Source organism: Suillus discolor (genome assembly GCF_016758755.1).
Source record: "Suillus discolor strain FC423 chromosome Unknown F5147scaffold_9, whole genome shotgun sequence".
NCBI classification, from domain to species: domain Eukaryota; kingdom Fungi; phylum Basidiomycota; class Agaricomycetes; order Boletales; family Suillaceae; genus Suillus; species Suillus discolor.
The window spans coordinates 231,239-248,854 of record NW_024541256.1 but is presented as its reverse complement, the minus strand read 5'-3'; the positions used below and the strand labels follow the sequence as shown (position 1 = coordinate 248,854).

At 46.6% G+C, this 17,616-nt stretch overlaps 6 protein-coding genes across 6 annotated transcripts; 4 read left to right on the top strand and 2 right to left on the bottom strand.

Annotated features, from left to right (window-relative positions):
* Positions 1-1,631: 1,631 nt before the first annotated feature.
* On the bottom strand, positions 1,632-2,227 carry F5147DRAFT_677489 (uncharacterized protein). The gene is made up of 2 exons (XM_041436125.1): positions 1,965-2,227; positions 1,632-1,916 (listed from the first exon to the last, which is right to left on the bottom strand). The coding sequence occupies exons 1-2, from the start codon at positions 2,142-2,144 to the stop codon at positions 1,656-1,658; spliced, it is 441 nt and encodes a 146-aa protein (XP_041296575.1). The 5' UTR covers positions 2,145-2,227; the 3' UTR covers positions 1,632-1,655.
* Positions 2,228-2,853: 626 nt separating this feature from the next.
* F5147DRAFT_677482 (actin) lies at positions 2,854-4,760 on the top strand. Its single transcript, XM_041436124.1, has 10 exons — positions 2,854-2,891; positions 2,954-2,989; positions 3,016-3,021; positions 3,104-3,132; positions 3,191-3,259; positions 3,307-3,903; positions 3,958-4,029; positions 4,083-4,227; positions 4,281-4,419; positions 4,474-4,760. The coding sequence occupies exons 1-10, from the start codon at positions 2,868-2,870 to the stop codon at positions 4,482-4,484; spliced, it is 1,128 nt and encodes a 375-aa protein (XP_041296574.1). The 5' UTR covers positions 2,854-2,867; the 3' UTR covers positions 4,485-4,760.
* Positions 4,761-5,717: 957 nt separating this feature from the next.
* On the top strand, positions 5,718-8,091 carry F5147DRAFT_743825 (Alpha/Beta hydrolase protein; the record flags this gene model as incomplete). The annotated part of the gene is made up of 14 exons (XM_041439631.1): positions 5,718-5,892; positions 5,946-6,123; positions 6,179-6,256; positions 6,308-6,411; positions 6,463-6,516; positions 6,574-6,611; positions 6,675-6,729; positions 6,787-6,914; positions 7,037-7,240; positions 7,294-7,483; positions 7,540-7,598; positions 7,644-7,708; positions 7,758-8,003; positions 8,055-8,091. The coding sequence occupies 14 exons, from the start codon at positions 5,718-5,720 to the stop codon at positions 8,089-8,091; spliced, it is 1,611 nt and encodes a 536-aa protein (XP_041296573.1).
* A 177-nt stretch (positions 8,092-8,268) lies between these two features.
* F5147DRAFT_677473 (uncharacterized protein) lies at positions 8,269-8,770 on the bottom strand. The gene has a single exon (XM_041436123.1). It carries the CDS (start codon positions 8,553-8,555, stop codon positions 8,313-8,315), a length of 243 nt encoding a protein of 80 aa, XP_041296572.1. The 5' UTR covers positions 8,556-8,770; the 3' UTR covers positions 8,269-8,312.
* A 169-nt stretch (positions 8,771-8,939) lies between these two features.
* Positions 8,940-13,191, top strand: F5147DRAFT_758763 (uncharacterized protein; the record flags this gene model as incomplete). The annotated part of the gene is made up of 18 exons (XM_041440415.1): positions 8,940-9,064; positions 9,558-9,603; positions 9,626-9,667; positions 9,759-9,913; positions 10,029-10,076; positions 10,150-10,427; positions 10,507-10,530; positions 10,578-10,704; positions 10,764-10,897; positions 10,960-11,029; positions 11,080-11,104; positions 11,157-11,210; positions 11,262-11,431; positions 11,671-11,870; positions 11,896-12,046; positions 12,089-12,108; positions 12,169-12,287; positions 12,344-13,191. 18 exons carry the CDS (start codon positions 8,940-8,942, stop codon positions 12,863-12,865), a joined length of 2,310 nt encoding a protein of 769 aa, XP_041296571.1. The 3' UTR covers positions 12,866-13,191.
* A 1,354-nt stretch (positions 13,192-14,545) lies between these two features.
* F5147DRAFT_677464 (cytochrome P450) lies at positions 14,546-17,521 on the top strand. The gene is made up of 17 exons (XM_041436122.1): positions 14,546-15,017; positions 15,072-15,142; positions 15,198-15,227; positions 15,277-15,313; positions 15,376-15,435; positions 15,490-15,502; positions 15,558-15,693; positions 15,744-16,149; positions 16,208-16,263; positions 16,318-16,474; positions 16,526-16,550; positions 16,619-16,633; positions 16,684-16,755; positions 16,809-16,864; positions 16,930-17,045; positions 17,098-17,268; positions 17,318-17,521. Exons 1-17 carry the CDS (start codon positions 14,702-14,704, stop codon positions 17,366-17,368), a joined length of 1,788 nt encoding a protein of 595 aa, XP_041296570.1. The 5' UTR covers positions 14,546-14,701; the 3' UTR covers positions 17,369-17,521.
* Positions 17,522-17,616: the final 95 nt, after the last annotated feature.

Here is a 17,616-nt window from a genome sequence, read left to right as displayed (position 1 = left end):
TGAACAGCAAAACGACTAACCGACCCTAGGTGTAGTGCTAGGCCATAATAGCTTGAATGAAACCTTCGTGTGCAGGACAAGAAGAACGTAAATGACCGAAGGTGCCCCTCGGTCAAGTACGGAAGCCATGCGAGATTCAGACTAGCAGTTATCGGACAGAAATGGTCACACGATATTAGGTACTATGTGATGGTAAGCATGTCAGGACCTTGGAAGGTGCCGAGTGTGTACTAGCTACTTAGATGTGCATACAATTTTGAAAGGAGATAAGCCGGTAGCCTTGATGAGAATGGGGATGATCGAAGATTGTGCCATTATTGGACTGTGCAAGTTAGGCTGAAGAACTTGTAATTAATGGAGGATCAGTTGTCGGCTGGCAGCGGTAACGGTGATTGTGGTACCAAAATTAACCAAATGCACGAGGCCGCAGATAGTTAAGTTTTGATGTTAATGTTGATTTGGGGCCTGGCTTATGAGGGCCTGAGGTCATGCCTAGTTTGGTTTGGTGCAAGGAGAAGTGATAGGCTAAGGTTAGGGTCAGAACTTTGGTTACATAATGTAAATAGGGTCGATTCACAGGATGTATTCTCAACCTCCTCGCCGACATGTATCAGGGCGTTCACGAATTTATCCAACGGTGCAATTGTACTCCATCTTTTCCTCTGAGCTCCACATGCCATTGTCCTACATGGGCCGGCGTTGCCACCGTGGACCTCCCCTTATCAAGGATACTTATGTATTGTACACTTTTACATAAATCGCCACATCATGGAATTTTGTCGGCTACTGATATTCTCCCGAAGTTCCAATGTTGTTTGATCATGGTGTCTTGCTCGGTACCATAGTCCTGTATCTCTTTTATCATGGCGTCTTGCTCGGTACCACAGTCCACCGTTCTGACGGCAAATCTGACCTTGCTACTTCTGGCTAAATCATGTGCTTCAATACAGGTCAAGGCGGAAATGCATCAGTAGTGTACGTATGTCAAACCTTAGAAACAATTCGCGTCCACCTGAGCTCCACATGTTCTCCGAATATCTCAAGCGCTCACCAGATAGTGTGCACATGATCAGTGAGCACGTCCTATTTACGTGTGTTCTTTGCTCATCTCCGTCTCTACCCCTTCTTTTGCAATTGTGCTACCTCTTCTAATCTGTGTCTTCTGAGCTCTGCCACGGTTATGACATTTCTCTCCTAACTATACCATCACATTCAGCATGCACGTGTCCGTCTTCATCGTAGATTCGTGGAAGTTCATACCGAAGAAATACATTACCCACTACCTTCTCTTTCAATCAGATTAGCGCGTTAACGTTTTGAAGCTGGTCCCAAAACAGTTTCTCCTGCGACCTACTTATGCAACGATATTCAACGGATGTCAAGGGCTGACGCTGGAGAAAGTCGTGCTAGACCTTCGTACGATGTCGTCGAGGCATTCGAACGCTATTTCCATTTCCAAGAGAAGAGGAAAAGACAACAGCACACGTAGTGTACAGACATCTTATTGTTACTCACGGTAGAAAATGTCCTAAGGTGTAAACTTGCCGACAGTCTACGACGTTGGGGCCGATAGGTTTGAATCCTCTCATAATTCTTTGATGATATATGTGCAAAGGAATGAAATCGCAATGCGCGTACAACTGCTTGCTAACATGTTATTTTGGGGGTGTCTTTACAAATAAAACTGGGAGATCTTCTCGAGCAAGCGTTCTCTTTGGCCCTCCTGGTGGAGCAAAAGGTGATCGGGGCTGGTCTGCAACAGAAAGGTTGGGTAGCTCGATGGTAGACGAGTGATTCTGATCGGAAGGCAGGAGATCGACGCCATACGGCTGACACTCGGGAATACTTGATGCTTGATTATTCACGGGAAGCTGCTCTTGGGCTAGATGTGGAATGTCGCCGAAAGGACTCTGCACCTGAATCGTGTGAATTGTGGTTGTGTTGTAAGAATCGATCGCACTCACCCACGTCTTTGGATCGCCACATGCATGGTGCACCGACAAGGGGCAGCAGACCGAACATAGCACAACAAACTTCTCTGTGTCCGGTACTCTGAACTGCATCACGACAGGAGGGGCCAGAACTTTTGATGGTGCAGCAGCAACGAACGTGCATGTCGCATGCAACGCGCTGACAGTGGTCATCTCGCCCTGCTTGTACTTGGTGGCTGACTTGGTTTTCGAACGCCAAAGATCATGCAACTTTGAGAACAACGAGAGTGCACGAGACCACAGTCTGTTGAACGGCCTTGGCTCGTCTTTATTGACATTCGATGAGCTTTGCTTGATCCTGGTTGATGAGCGGTGCCGGAGAAACACGCAGATTACAAGGGCACTCATGCCAATTATACAGATTGCGAGAATGACGATGTTTGCGATAGGAAATGAGCCTTGATTGACCTGGGCCACGCGGGAAGGACTGGATGTAGATGCAACTGGGAAGCTAGCTGTGTTGGTGCCATTGAAGTTGGAAGGTGCCATGATAGATAGTGTCGAAAGTCGGTCAAAGACTCGGCTCAACTTGGTCCCAGTGACATCTCCGATCTCAGCATATTATGGGAATAAGAGGCTGACAATTTCATCAACTTCGCGAAAGATTTCACACTTGACTTAGCGTATCATGATTCGATCCTCGTGGTCACTGACACCCGTGGACACGCAGTATAATTTTACTGCGGTGCAGGCTTGAACTTAGCAACGACGGCACTAAATGTGACCATCATGATAGCCATCACGTTGCATAGCCCTGCGAAGTTTTGCGGCTGCGCGACTGCGCTTTCTGTAACAGAACTATTCAAATAACATCCGCAACGCAAGCTTGATCTCCAACAACCATCAAGACCACCCTTAAACAACAAATAATTTACCATGGAAGAAGAAGTAGCTGCCCTCGTAAGTCCAATTCCATAGCCGTCGTTCTCACCGTCTAGCAAGCTTATCATCAAACTTGTCAGGTTATTGATAATGGTTCCGGCATGTGCAAAGCTGGCTGTAAGTTATCCTCGATCTAATCTGTTTCGCTGTCTGACAAGCCTTCTCGCAGTCGCTGGTGATTCAACACGATTCATGGTGTTGTAAGGATACACAACTGACTGCCTTCTGCAGGTGATGATGCTCCTCGTGCCGTCTTTCCGTACGTTTTCACATTTTATACAACCCTTATGCGCGGGGTATTCACAGAAATTGTACAGCTCTATCGTCGGTCGTCCGCGCCACCAGGGTGTCATGGTTGGTATGGGACAGAAAGACTCTTACGTCGGGTATGCTTTGCCTCAGTCGTAGGCGCTGTGAGCTTACATCTACACAGCGATGAGGCTCAATCCAAGCGTGGTATCTTAACGCTCAAGTACCCCATCGAGCACGGCATCGTCACGAACTGGGATGACATGGAGAAGATCTGGCATCACACTTTCTACAATGAGCTTCGTGTAGCCCCGGAGGAGCACCCTGTCTTGCTCACCGAGGCTCCCCTCAACCCTAAAGCTAATCGTGAAAAAATGACCCAAATCATGTTCGAGACATTCAATGCACCTGCATTCTATGTCTCAATTCAGGCTGTCTTGTCACTGTACGCTTCCGGTCGTACCACCGGTATTGTCATGGACTCTGGTGATGGTGTCACCCACACTGTGCCTATTTACGAAGGATTCTCTCTTCCACACGCCATTCTCCGTCTCGATCTTGCTGGTCGTGATCTCACTGACTGTCTCATCAAGAACCTAACCGAGCGTGGTTACTCTTTCACGACGACCGCCGAACGTGAAATCGTCCGCGATATCAAGGAGAAGCTGTGCTACGTCGCCCTTGACTTTGAGCAGGAGATGCAAACTGCCGCACAATCATCAGCCCTCGAGAAAAGCTACGAACTTCCTGATGGGCACGTCATCACGATCGGTAACGAGCGGTAAGATGATCCCTTGTCGATCATTGGCCATCACATCTCATATAATCGTGAAAGATTCCGTGCACCCGAAGCTCTATTCCAGCCTTCATTCCTTGGTCTGGAAGCTGCGGGTATCCATGAAACGACGTAAGCAAATATATGAATTACCAGGAACGTTGTCTGATTTTTTCCCTCTCTAGGTACAACTCGATCTTCAAGTGCGATCTTGATGTCCGTCGTGACTTGTATGGTAACGTCGTCTTGTCGGGTGGTACTACCATGTTCCCTGGCATCGCCGATCGTATGCAGAAGGAATTGACCTCGCTCTCGCCGTCAAGCATGAAGGTTAGTACCAGACTTCAGGATATGAGACATAATCTCATTCATCATCGTTTTAGGTCAAGATCGTCGCTCCCCCCGAGCGGAAATACTCTGTCTGGATCGGTGGATCCATCTTGGCTTCACTGTCCACTTTCCAGAACCTGTGGTGTTCAAAGCAGGAGTACGACGAGTCCGGTCCTGGTATCGTCCATCGCAGTGCGTATTTCTCGACACATTACTACCTCCCGATCTCATTCAATTCTACTACAGAGTGCTTCTAAACGTGATCAAAGAGGCAGTGAAAAGGAATCGTGTCTCCGCTGTACTAGAATGACATTGCTTTTGATATTTTACGACTAGAGACGCCCTCACATAAGTTAAACCTGGATGTTACAGTTTACTTTTACTCTTTTCAATAGTTTTACGACACATTTTCTTGAATGTCTATGGCCTTGCCGCACTGTCACCATGTAGCGCAACATAGCTCATTACGTAACAGGTACTCAGGCCCAGGCCCACCATCATTTGAAGCTTTACTAAGCGAGTTTCCGCAATGTCCGCCAGGCCCAGGAATCAGGATGGCCTCCTCACTGTTCAGTCACAGTACTTGTTCCTTTGACACACCACCTGTTGAAGCAGCCCTGCGGATGAAACCACTACAGCTTCTCACGACTCATAAGCCTCTTTACCTGAGCATCGCCGATAATTGACAATTCTGTCATTCTCCTAGCTGGTTACCCCATCGTAAAAAGACTATGGAAGAATCAGTGACCCTGTTGTTTACCGTGATTCTGCGGCTGCAAGTCCTCACTGTAAACGGGCACCTACTAGCATCTACTTCGTCAAAATTGTATGGCTGGGAACTGCAATTTCGGCGATGTGGATTCACTGTCACCGTGTCACTCTAAATGCAACCGCTAAAGTTCATTTGACAAGCTGCATTTTTATTCTTTACGAGAATACACTGCCGGGTCGTTCAAGTGTACTATCTACAAGCTGTCGACGACTCTATTTCTCCTCGCGAAAGCACCATGTGCCGTGAACGGCGTTGGAATAATATCAGGTGGAACCTCTCCTCTTGAGTGAGGCATACGCTCAATACTCATGTCAAAATAGTCTTCATTGTGAAACTAGGAACACTGTCGGTATCTGTTCCTTCATCAAACTCTACGTAACGCACGTCTTCGACTGTTCAACTGTGACCCAGAGGGTCATCATGTGCTGTGCTCAACCTGTCATAGAGTAGGTAAGGTTGTCTCAGCCCCCTCGCGCAAGGCATACATCTTTAACTGTCGGTATCCGTTCTTTTGTCAAGCTCTACGTAACGCACGTCTTCAACTGTTCAACTGCCAGTCAGTAGAGCCCAGAGGGTCATCATGTCCTGTGATCAACCTGTCACAAAGAGTAGGTAAGGTCGTCTCAGACTCCCTCATGCGCGAGGTATATAATGTCCCGCGATCCCGTCACGTTGGTCGGTGTAGCGTTTCACTCTGCGATCTATGGTATTGAAAAGAATGTCGATCAAAATTAACTTACTGGCCGTTTCGCAGACTTTCCTTGCGTTGGCAGCATTGGCCACCGCGAATGCGCCCATCGTTGACTTGGGTTATGCTCAATATCAGGGTTCGGTGGACACAACTACAAATACCACCAGTTTCCTTGGGATTCGATACGCAGCTCCTCCCCTTGGTGCGTTCAGTTTTGTGTAGCGTGTACGATGTCAACTTACACTAAACACACAGACAACTTGAGATGGGCAGCTCCGCAGCCTCCACCGACTGTCTCAGGCGTTCAACAAGCTACCACGCAACCAAATCAATGTTATCAAGGACCCCTGGGTAATGCATCGACGAATCCTTTCGAAAACATCTCTTTAAGCAAGAGGGATGTCAGTCAATCGGAAGATTGCTTATTCTTAAGGTAAGCCCTATCTTAGAACGATCACTGAAACTTAAGATTTGGCCACATCCGGTAGCGTATACACCCCAGGGAGTACAATTGCGACCACTCCGTCGGGTAGGCTCCCAGTAGTCGTGTTTATTCACGGAGGGGGGTAAGTAGCGTGTGAAATGATCCCATGTTAGTAAAATTGACATCGTTATAGCTATGTTTTAGGAGCTGAGAGTTTATACGATGGTGCAGAGCTAATCACAGAATCAGACTATGGTGTCATCAGTGTCATCATCCAGTACCGCCTCGGTTTGTTCGGTACGTTTTTGCGACTCTTTGTGGTCTTCGAATGTACCCACTATTCACTAGGTTTTCTTTCTGGAGAAGCGGTCAAAGAAGGGGGTGCGCTCAACGCTGGACTACGTACGTGTTCATAAGTTTTGACAGTATTTCAGACTTAAGCTGAACCTCAATCTCAAGTTGACCAAAATTACGCTTTGCAGTGGGTGCAAGCATACGTAAGTAAAGATTTCTACTTACATGTTTTGTATTTCAGCTGATAGGAAACTTACCTGAGATAGATCAGCCAATTTGGCGGCGACCCTACCAAGGTTACGATTTGGGGACAGTCTGCTGGTGAGCCGTGACAAGTACTCTCATCACGATTAGTCTCGTTTCCCATACATTTTTCAGGCGCCGGTTCTGTGATACAGCATATTGTTGCTCACGGGGGCAACACACACCCTCCCCTCTTCAGGGCTGCTATGACGAGCTCTACGTTTCTTCCGTCGCAATACAATTATAATGATCCTATTCCGGAGGTGATTTTTTCCATGAGATCAACATCTGTGGTGACCTGAATACCACTACCAGATACTGTACAGTATGGTCGTGAACGGAACAAAGCGAGTCCTTTCACAAACAATGTTTGGCCATTACCCAGCTAATACACTCAACTCACAGCTGTGGCTCAAGTTCAGATACCCTTTCTTGCCTGCGCGCTGTAGACGTAAATACGCTGCAAACCTTGAACACTGACATCAACCTCGACGGATTCTATGGCATGATCGCATTCATACCCGTTGTGGATGGGACTTTTATCGTGGAAAGACCCACCCTAACACTCAGCAAGGGCCGCCTGAATGGTGTAAGTTGGATGAAAGAAGCTATCTCAGAGCGACACTCTTACCCTCCTTTTAGAACCACCTTCTTTCCGTAACGAATACGCATGAGGGGAACGTCCTTGTGGATCAGTCAATGACAATGGATATTGCAGATTTTATCGGGACGATTTACCCGGACTTTGGTCCTGCTCAGATCGCTGGAGCAGCGTCGTTGTACCAAAACATGGGAAGCAATGTCAATCAGGCAAATCTTGCGATAGGCGAATGTGCGTATGTCCTTTGAAGAAATCGCCCTTGCTCCTGATTTCATGAGTGGATTTAGCAATGTTCCTCTGCCCTACTTATTATATGCTCGAAGCTTTCAGAGGACGAGCGTGGAAGGTAAGCTCAAGGTAAATCTCGATTACGTGTGCCTAACAAAAGCAGGGCGAGTTTGCAATTCCACCTGGCCTGCATGGAGATGATATTGGAGAGTACTTCACTTCATATACGTAAGCCGGTGTGAAGGGTCACTGCCCACTCTGATGCATTCTGTTTCAGGAGTGGCCCTCAATTCATCGACGGTCCTTTATACAACAATTCTCAGTTCATCACTTCCTTTTCGAATTCCTTCATGGCTATGGTCATGTTCGAGACTCCTGACCACAGATACACCCCAGGAGACATCACACCTCCCTGGAACATCTGGCAACGAGGCCTCACAGAGATGATCTTCAATGAGACTTCTGCGGGATTACCTCATGTGTACACGTCCACGACCGGCCTGGCCTTACTCGAGCGTTGCGCGTGAGTACATATCATATTTGCTATGGTGCTGAGCTAAACGCATATACATAGCTACTGGCGAAGTGTGTCGGCGTATATACCGCAGTGAACGAGAATTAAGTTCTGATCCCTCGATTATTTGACCAGGCGTGGGGTCATTGTCTCCTATATGTGTAGTTATGTATAAGTTTTCAGTGCAGATTCACTGGTGCTTGTTCATTCAGGAGCATCTGTGGTGGAACTTTGGTGACAGTTCAATTTTCCATCACGCCATGTACAGCCCGCTATATTTATCATTTGTGCTTATCATACAAGTACCGTAATCAGGAACTACAAGTGCGGCACCAAACCAATCCATGACACCGCCTGGCATGCGTCACCAGGAAGATGTCGTAAAGTGGTGAACATGAGTACCAACAAGATGGCACGAGCTGTAATGTACAATAAAAGTCCAGTCAGGAGATCTATATGCACCAGGGTACCTGGATTACAAAAGAAAAGTGGATCGAATGGGGCAGTCACACAAAGGAAAAGCCAGGGTGTGCCAGTATACCGAGGGCCCATATGCGCCATAAGAGCTGTTCCTGATGTGTGACGAAGGTAAAAAACCAAGCTATACAATGAATGCCACAGAATATGGTTGCCACACTCAATGCCGCAAGTTTAATGACCATTTTTTCCGAATGTCCGAGTTTGATGCTGCCATCAAATGTTGGAACTCGGAGTATTAGGGATGTGGGGACGTCAAACAAGCCTAACAGTTCTATGATTGGGCCGAGGACTAGAGATAGGATATGTTCGTGTCTCTTACCGAGACTAAAACAGACATAATCAGTAGCGGCATAATTGCTCAGGTGCATACATACTCAGTGCGATTCTCTGGCCTCGAATTGTGTGGTTTCGAGGCGATAAATGGGACGAGTGATGAGCTGCATAACAGACCAGGCCACTTGAAGCATGACCAATCCTTTTGATATCGCATTCCCTTTGCTTTTGTCGTGGATCTGCCTTGCCGTTAGGGTAGGGAAGTCGATACACCCTTCACGCATCAGTTTGAGAATGTCATCAGGTCGTAGTGCAAGGTAGGATTTCCCGTCCACACAGAGCATGAAACCACCCATGAACACAAAGAAGCTGTGCGTTTGAGTCCATATATAATCTAAGAATGCATATGAGTCGACGTTTAGGCGAGCACGAATCCGGCTTACCTTCAGATTGCTCTGAGAAATATGCCTCAACGGATCTTTTGATGGACCTCCCAAGAGCACCAGGGAAACACCAAACAAACACCAGCACAGATGCATACACCTTTAGTGATCAGTTCAGGAGCGATAAAGAGTCCAGCACGTTCTAACTTCTGATGGACGCTTTTATCCTGAGATGGTCTGCTACAGGAATCGAGTTAAAAAATGATCATGAAGCGCATTGGAGAGCGATCAGTGCCATTATGATCATGCCAAGTCGCCGCAGCAGAATACAATTAGGACTGTCCTTAGGACTCGGAATATTAGGGTGGATGACACTGTATATGCATGCAAACTGAGTGAGAACTGAGCTAGAAATGATGCTCCATAGGGTTCTTGTCGTGAATGATGGTGCTTTAAGACTGTCGCTAGTGGTAGTATTTGTTATGTTTGTTGTAGGTGCGGCTTGGGTCACTCCAACGAAGAGGACGCAGAGATGTAGTAAGCGTATGATTAGATGGGCGTATTGTATGCATCCTGTTCACTATTTTTATTTTACTGGCGAGCGAAGTTAGTGCAACGACTCGGGTAGAGTGAGAATAGACTGGCCTTATCTCTCGAGCGTTCCGACGTTCACGCAAACAAGATACGTGAGGCCCTCTACGTGCCTTACTCTTCCCAAGATTTGGGAGCCAAAGTATTTCAGAATGGTAACGAGACTCCGGGCAAACTAAATGTGTATATGATGTGAGCGCTAATCGCGATGATGTGACTGCACACGTGTTCAAATGCAGGATTTATGTAATTTACCTTTGCATCAGTCTGCGTTCTAATTTGTTCATCAACCATACTCTAGTTGTAGGTGCAGCTTGGATCGCTCTAATGAAGTAGAGGAAGATACATGGAAGTAGTGAGCGCATTATTGGGCGTTACTTTGGGGTGTATCACAGTATGTATTTTGTTCACTATTTGTATCTTACTAGCGGGCGTCATCTCAAGGCGCCCGGTGCAATGTACGATGAAGCACATGCCTTCAATTTCGGAACCGATGTTTCACTATTCCAATCGCAGGCTTCTATCTGCCGCTATGATTCGCAATCATTGCAACCCGGCGTTGATACCCAACCCCGAAGCCAGCGCCTAGATTCAGTGGGCAATGGTCATTGGGCCTCAAACAAATTAGGTTTCCATTCAATATCCACTGGGTGCATCACGAGGGTACCACAGCTGAAGAGCGCTGAAGCGCTGACACTTGGCCGCTGTTTGTACTCAACCTCTATATAGTGGCTCAGTTTCCCTAAATCAAATCAGCATGGCTAACACTTTGCATGCCTCAACAGTCCCTTGTCCTCTCAACATATCTGGTATGTCATTAAGTAGTATCATCAACTCCGCTGAATATATCCAATAGGTATCGCCGTCGATTCCAGGAAGTCGAAACTGGATATAGAGTCTGCTAAAGTATGGATCGGCGACTCACATGTGCCAATTGAACGCAAAGGAAGAAAGAGTTTGCGACGGACATTTTCTCCTCCCGTGTAAGCACTCGACTCTAACACATATTCTCACCTGAGTTACTACTGTATTTTCGCTCTAGGGTGCTTTCTCACGGGGATAAATTTTCCTTACATATGGATTGCCTTGACAAGCCATGGTTTAATACGAAGACCGAAGATTTTCTTTTCAACCCAGAAGAGATGTTCCGCGTGTATAGTGCAAGCAAAGGACACGGTGAGACAAGAATCATCGTATTCTTACCTTGATCACTTACGAACTCAACCTCACATGCCTAGAATATACCACACATCATAACAAAATCAAAATCGTCATCTACTTTTCCAGGAATCCAACAACTATTCCTCGGTGAGTCAGGATGATAATCAAGTGTCATTCTTGAGGTTGACACTCCCAAGGTTCCGAATTCTAGTGATAGGAAAGGTATCGGGCGTTTTCCGATCTCAGGCCAGTGTTGACGCCGTGCTTTTAATAGACTGGCGTCGGCAAGTCATCGCTAATCAGCCACATATTTGGAGTGGAAGAAATGGTGGGTTGAATGCGACGCTTCAACGAGCACAGCTACTCATACGGTCAATAGATCAATTTGCCTGGGGCCAGCATTGATCATGAGTTCATCTCACCTCAAAACGACAAGTTTGTTCTCCACGGTAGCAAAGGTTTTGGACTCAGAGACAACCTTGAAACAATTCGAGATTTTATTGACCGTCGGAGGAACATGTCTCCGGAACATCAGCTGCATGCTGTTTGGTAGGGATTCTATCTCGACCATTCCGTTCTGGTGGATTGACCAAATACACGGAAGGCTCTGCCTTCAGACACCCCGTACAGGCGGACGTTTGCTAGACACGAGAACGAAGGAATTTCTGACATTGAAACATAGTGGAATACTGAGAAACGGTGAGGGAATCGATAACTATCTCTCTCCTACGTTGGAGCTCACACTTTTCCAAAGTTCCCGTCATTGTCGTTCTTACTAAATACGATAGGCTCGTCAATCAGATACAGCAAACTCTAGATAAAACTTCCCTCAAAGGATTGAGCAATGAAGCCATCAAGGAACTCGCAAAGAAGAACGCAGAAGCCGAGCTGCAGGATATCTGCATCAGACCTCTAGAGAAATTTGCAGGGTCCAAAATTCCCCACGCTGCGATCTCTAGTGTGTATCAATACTTCATCAAGTTCATGCGTGCGTCTGAAGTGCAATGTTCCAGCCAACGAAGACTATAAGAAGACACTCGCCCACCTGATTCAGATAACTGAAAACTGTGTCAGTCAGCATTTTGCATCCAAGGCTACAGTGGTGACCTCCATCCGAGTCGCTCAACGAGTGGATCCTGGACTCAAAATAAAGGCATCATTCGAGTGAGTCTTACTTGATTCATTCTTATCTCGTGATTTACGTAGTGTCAGGATTGCCAAGAAAAGTCTGTCCCACTTTCGCGTTGATAATTGCTGAATACGATCTGAATATTCTTGTCTTGCAGGATACCGGAAGACGTTCTCATGTTGTTGCACAATATTCAAGAAGCGCAAGATGTGGGATTTTCTACATGTGCTTCATACTGACATCGTCAATGTGTGGAACTTCTACGACCTTCATCATGTAATGGCTATCTTATTTGTCATCTTTGCTTCCGCCCTAACGTGATTTGTGCATAGCACTTGAACAGCCAAAAGTTCAGGGAATCGATAATAAAAATGGTCGAAGTTGAACCTACCAAAGGACATCGACACTTCTTCAGCCGCGTGCCAGTGATTCAGCACTTCATGTCCTACATAGTCCACTTGACGCTTGTGTCACAGACACTTTATTTCGTGTCGGGAGGCCGGGAAATCACCCGTAGGGCCATCAAGCTCGCAGTCTCTTCCTACCTCACCTCCCCAATGAGAACAGAGGCTCGTACTTGGATTCAGGCTTGTGATAGGCAATTGACCATCCTGGACTGCGTGGATCAGGATAGAATCGTTGAGGGCATACGATCGTATACCATCAATGCGACACAAAGGGTCGAACGTCAGGAAAACACACAAAGGGCCGAACATCGGGAAAACATTCACCCGAGTGCCCCCATTAATACTCCCGCTATCGTATTTCACCCTACTGTGGATTACACTCCTACCATCAATTACACTCCTGCTATGAACTACCCTACTACCGAATGGTTTACACGTCAGGGTTGACAATATTTAGGAGCATGTCGTACCAAATGTGAGAAAGATACCTCAATCCCAGGACCGACATGCCATTATTTGTCGATAAGAATTGCTGCAAATTTGAAAGTAAGGATATGGACCGCAGCGACTCTGGTCGTGCAGCCGCACCCCAAGCACTCTTCATGTGCTAGCCGACGCCGCTACGTTCGAAAGTAAAATTACTAAAATGAAAAGGGGGACGTGCCTCGTGCCTGGCCGCTCAGTCAGGTTCAGTCCTGCAACTCTGTACTATGGATGACTTCCCGTGAGGTGATACTTTAGGGAGGTGTGCCGCAATGCCGGGTGACCGTAACTTGAAAACAAACGTTAAATCTCCTTACAAATTATTCCAACGGGTCAAACTTTGCCTTTTTAGGACACTCATATTCGCTGACATAATCTTACCGCGGCATTTGTCCAGTGCCACTTACTACCGCTCCCGCACTTCACGAATCCCTTGTGCACTTTCGCATGATATATAGGCACTGGCTTGGACGCTTTTTGATGCGAGCCGAATCTCTGAGCCTGACGCTAGCGCTCACCAAGGGACAGGCTGACAGCGGTGCCTTCGATGTTTTGTCATCAACACCCGACGGACAACTAGCGTCCAACTTGAATGCGAAAGTTCTATCAAGAATGTTTCCAACCCTACCTTCTGCATCTGTACCATGCCGTTGTACAGTAACCATGTCATAGCCCTTCGCATTGCCATGAGGGTCCAGAATGACGACGGCCGACAGCCCTCGGACTCCTGGCATATACAGAGACGCTTTCGAGGAGTACAAGGTGATTGGTTGATTTGGGTCTTTTCTCTCTGTGATACTATATTTCGTTGAAGATCTATACTCATAACTGAAATATACTACGTGGCAACACATCGCGGGATCGCAGACATCTGCACGTTTATTGATTCTGTTGTTCACACTCTTCGTCAATGACTTCCATCTCTATCCCATTTTGCAGTGGTTGATACTGATATATGATATCATCATGATATTTCGTTGACTTAGGGTTTGGTTTCCTGTACAGAATGCTTGGGTAACTCACGGTAGTCCTACGGGAAGTCATCTGATGTATCACATCAAGTAGAAATGGCAACCTTGCAGGGCAGATCATATTAGAGCAGTGCAATCATCGAGTATCTGCACGACCAAACAGATGCGCCGCTGACAAAAGTTTGATAACATCAACGATAATTGTACGTATTCTTTCCTCCGGTACGTTAATAGTGGTATTAATATTGTTGTATCCTTCGCCACAGGTGGCCCCAATTCCTAATGATGACAGCAGTAGACAGCATATTGAACACAATCGCCGCCGACTCATAGTAATTCGCAGCCTTCCCAAGTGCAAGCAGCTCTGCGTGACATATTGCGCCGCAGCGTTTTCGGGAATCAGCGATCAATTGTTAGAAGGTACTACCAACAACCAGACATGTGGACTTCAGCCCGCTTCGGCGGTTTCATGTCCGGGTGATTAATTTTATGTATGTATCCGATGACCGAACACCAACATACTATGCGCACCTCTAAAAATTATTTCCTGCACAGAGTAATGTGATATAATAGATTATTCTTCCGTGTATCATCAGGATATCGCGGAGTCTGAAACGATTGATGGTGCCGGCGGGTGACATCCTTCGGAGCGAAATTTGTAAGCTCCTCACACATGCAACTTAGCGGCGGCCAGTAGTCGGCAGTGTGACAATGAGCCCAATTCAATTTTCTTGTCCCGGAACCACATACAAAAACAGTACATGTGATTCCGCCAGCTCTTACTATAAAGTCGGCTACACCTTTCAGATCAAACGCACACAATCTAACAATGGATTTACCACCTGGGATCGTCTACCTCATCAGTTGCCTACCACAGCTCCTATTGCCCCCAACGATAGTTTATGGTCTCAACCGCATCTGCGATTTTACATTTGGCATATCCTTGCAAGGATGGTCGCAGATTCCTGCATATGTGTTATCTTTTCCTGCTCTGTTTACTTGCAGTGTGCTCGCAGCAAATTATCATGATAGGCGCCAGGCTGCCATGCATGGGGCTGTCCTTCCACCCATGTATCCAAGTAGATGGCCTGGAAGTCTGGATCTCCTCGCAGCCATGGTACAAAATTTCAAGATTGGATACATGGGTATGCTACTCAACAACTCACTTCATTTTCCTCTATCAATACTCACGATCGTAGGGGAATTAATGGAAAAGCAGTGTAACACTCTTGGGCATACTTTCAACGTGCGAGTCCTCTTTGAAAACAGGGCATGTACATTCTTTCACATCCTCAGTTTCATTGTTGATATGTTGCGATCAACAGATCTTCACCGCCGAACCAGAATACATAAAGGTAAGCAGCTCATCGGAATGTTATAATTCCAGACATTCAAGCGTAACAGGCAATTCTAGCAACGAAGTTCACATCATTTGCGAAAGGTCGGCGATTTCATGTGCGGAGTATTGTCCCGATTTGATGGAATAACATCTTCTACTAACAGGGCCTATGTTTTCGGACCAAGTCAACTCCCTCCTTGGCACCGGAGTGTTCAATTCCGATGGTGAGTGTGTTTCCAGTATTTCACCGTGACAATATAGTTTACTATCTATTTCAGGGGATGTCTGGAAGTATGCCTTATCTATTTCCGTTCATTGTTCGACAGGCTTAATCTAGTGACTACAGATTCCACCGCTCGATGACACGCCCGTTCTTCAGCAAAGACCGGGTCAGTCATTTCGATATATTTGACAAGCACGCGGAAGACGCGATCAGCCAGCTGAAGATTAGACTCAGAGATGGCTACCCCGTGGATTTCCAGGTAAACCTATGATGACTATTCTATACCTATTCCTGCTGACGTTGCTTTAGGACATGGTCTCTCGTTTCACCTTAGATTCTGCGACCGAGTTTCTCTTTGGACAAGATGTCTGTTCTCTCTCCGCTGGCCTGATCTACCCATCGTCGTCGCCACGTTCTAAAGACGTCGCGTTTGAGAATCACCCAGCCAACAAGTTTGCGCATGCATTCAGTGAGGCTCAGAATGCTACTGCCTATCGCGGCCGGTTTGGCTCAGCGTGGCGCCTGGCTGAATTCTGGACTGATCGTGTCAAGAAGCACATGGATGTTTGTTACAAGTTCATCGACCCGATACTCAAGGAAGCATTAGAAAAGAACAAAATGCTCAAGGAGAACATGGACGAGAAGACCGATGCAAATGATAGGGATGTCGAAGAAGGCGAGACGCTGCTTGATCACTTGGTGAATTACACAGAAGGTATGCAGCACGAGCGTTGACGCGTCATCCCAAATGACATGAATTTGTTTCCTTCTAGACCCCATCGTCATCAGGGACGAAATTCTTAACATCATGATTGCTGGACGTGACACTGTATGCACTTCTTTCGGACGGTCTTTCTCAGGATGCTAAGACTGCTCTTTCCAGACTGCAGCTACCTTGACTTTTGTCATCTACATGCTCACACAGCATCCCGATGTTCTCCGTCGTCTTCGCGAGGAGATCCTTAGCAAGGTGGGTAGCTCAAGGAGACCGACCTATGATGATATGCGCGATATGAAATACATGAGAGCAGTTATTAATGGTCAGTCGTACTCAAAAGCCACTTTCTCTTGAGGTGACACCGGAATTTCAGAAACGCTTCGACTCTACCCGCCTGTGTGAGTATTAGGTCCACTCCCTTGAATTTTTTGTACTTGATCTCATCGAATCTCTCTAATTTTATTAGGCCATTCAATATCAGGTAAACGCTACTCTGCCCATGCGCATGTCTTTGTGCTCATTATGGATCAGGACCAGTACAGAACCAGCGGTCTGGCCGGGAATTGATGGGGGGAAACCGATTTACATCCCTCCAAATACTAGGTGATTACATCAAGAAACGGATTTGTTTGTCCAACTGATGATGGATGTATCAGGATACCTTACTCTGTATTCTTGATGCACCGACGAACAGATTTGTGGGGACCAGATGGTGAGCACGACAATAGATTGACTGTTTCGTTGGAATGAATGTTTACTTACATTCTTCTCCACCAGCTCAAGAATTCGACCCAGATCGGTTCCTTGACGATCGTCTCCGGAAATATTGTACCCCTAACCCATTCATCTTCGTGCCTTTCAATGCAGGTCCCAGGATTTGTCTCGGGCAACAGGTCTGCTGCCCGCTCTCACACAGTATTCACGCTGATATCCATGTTTCTCTAGTTCGCCTATAACGAGACTTCTTTCTTCCTCATCCGACTTCTCCAGCAGTTCTCCTCAGTCTCCTTTGCCACTGACGCCCAGACTCTTCCGCCTGCAGAGTGGGCGGAGTGTTCTGGCCGCAAAGCCATCGAAAAAGTCATCATGAAAAGCCACCTTACCATCTATGCACATGTAAGCCCTCAACTTTGGTTATTTATCTAGTGGCTCACATCATGCATAGAACGGGCTATGGGTCAGGATGGAGGAGGCTAGCCCTGTCGAGGTTGTGTAGATATAACGGACGAGCGTCACGACAACGAACTATTTATATTATCTGTACTGTACTTCCTGCTGGAACAATTTGAATCTGTTCTTTGTCGCTGTATGCGGATTTACTTTTCTTTCGGCGCCATTCTTATTAATACGACTACAGCTGTTTAATCTTTTCCTCCTCAGGCTGGACAAAGAAAGTTGATCATTTTATTTTGTTTACGCACCTTGGTCCCGGGGATTATTGACAAAGTGGGTCTGAGTGGGTCC

Coding starts and splice junctions, on each gene's coding strand:
- F5147DRAFT_677489 (XM_041436125.1), bottom strand. CDS start 2,144: ATGACCACTGTCAGCGCGTTGCATGCGACATGCACGTTCGTTGCTGCT. Junction 1,917..1,964: donor GTGGCGATCCAAAGACGTGG/GTGAGTGCGATC, acceptor CACACGATTCAG/GTGCAGAGTCCTTTCGGCGA.
- F5147DRAFT_677482 (XM_041436124.1), top strand. CDS start 2,868: ATGGAAGAAGAAGTAGCTGCCCTC. Junction 2,892..2,953: donor AAGAAGAAGTAGCTGCCCTC/GTAAGTCCAATT, acceptor CAAACTTGTCAG/GTTATTGATAATGGTTCCGG. Junction 3,904..3,957: donor ATCACGATCGGTAACGAGCG/GTAAGATGATCC, acceptor TAATCGTGAAAG/ATTCCGTGCACCCGAAGCTC.
- F5147DRAFT_677473 (XM_041436123.1), bottom strand. CDS start 8,555: ATGGCGCATATGGGCCCTCGGTATACTGGCACACCCTGGCTTTTCCTT.
- F5147DRAFT_677464 (XM_041436122.1), top strand. CDS start 14,702: ATGGATTTACCACCTGGGATCGTCTACCTCATCAGTTGCCTACCACAG. Junction 16,150..16,207: donor CTTGGTGAATTACACAGAAG/GTATGCAGCACG, acceptor GTTTCCTTCTAG/ACCCCATCGTCATCAGGGAC. Junction 17,046..17,097: donor GGATTTGTCTCGGGCAACAG/GTCTGCTGCCCG, acceptor ATGTTTCTCTAG/TTCGCCTATAACGAGACTTC.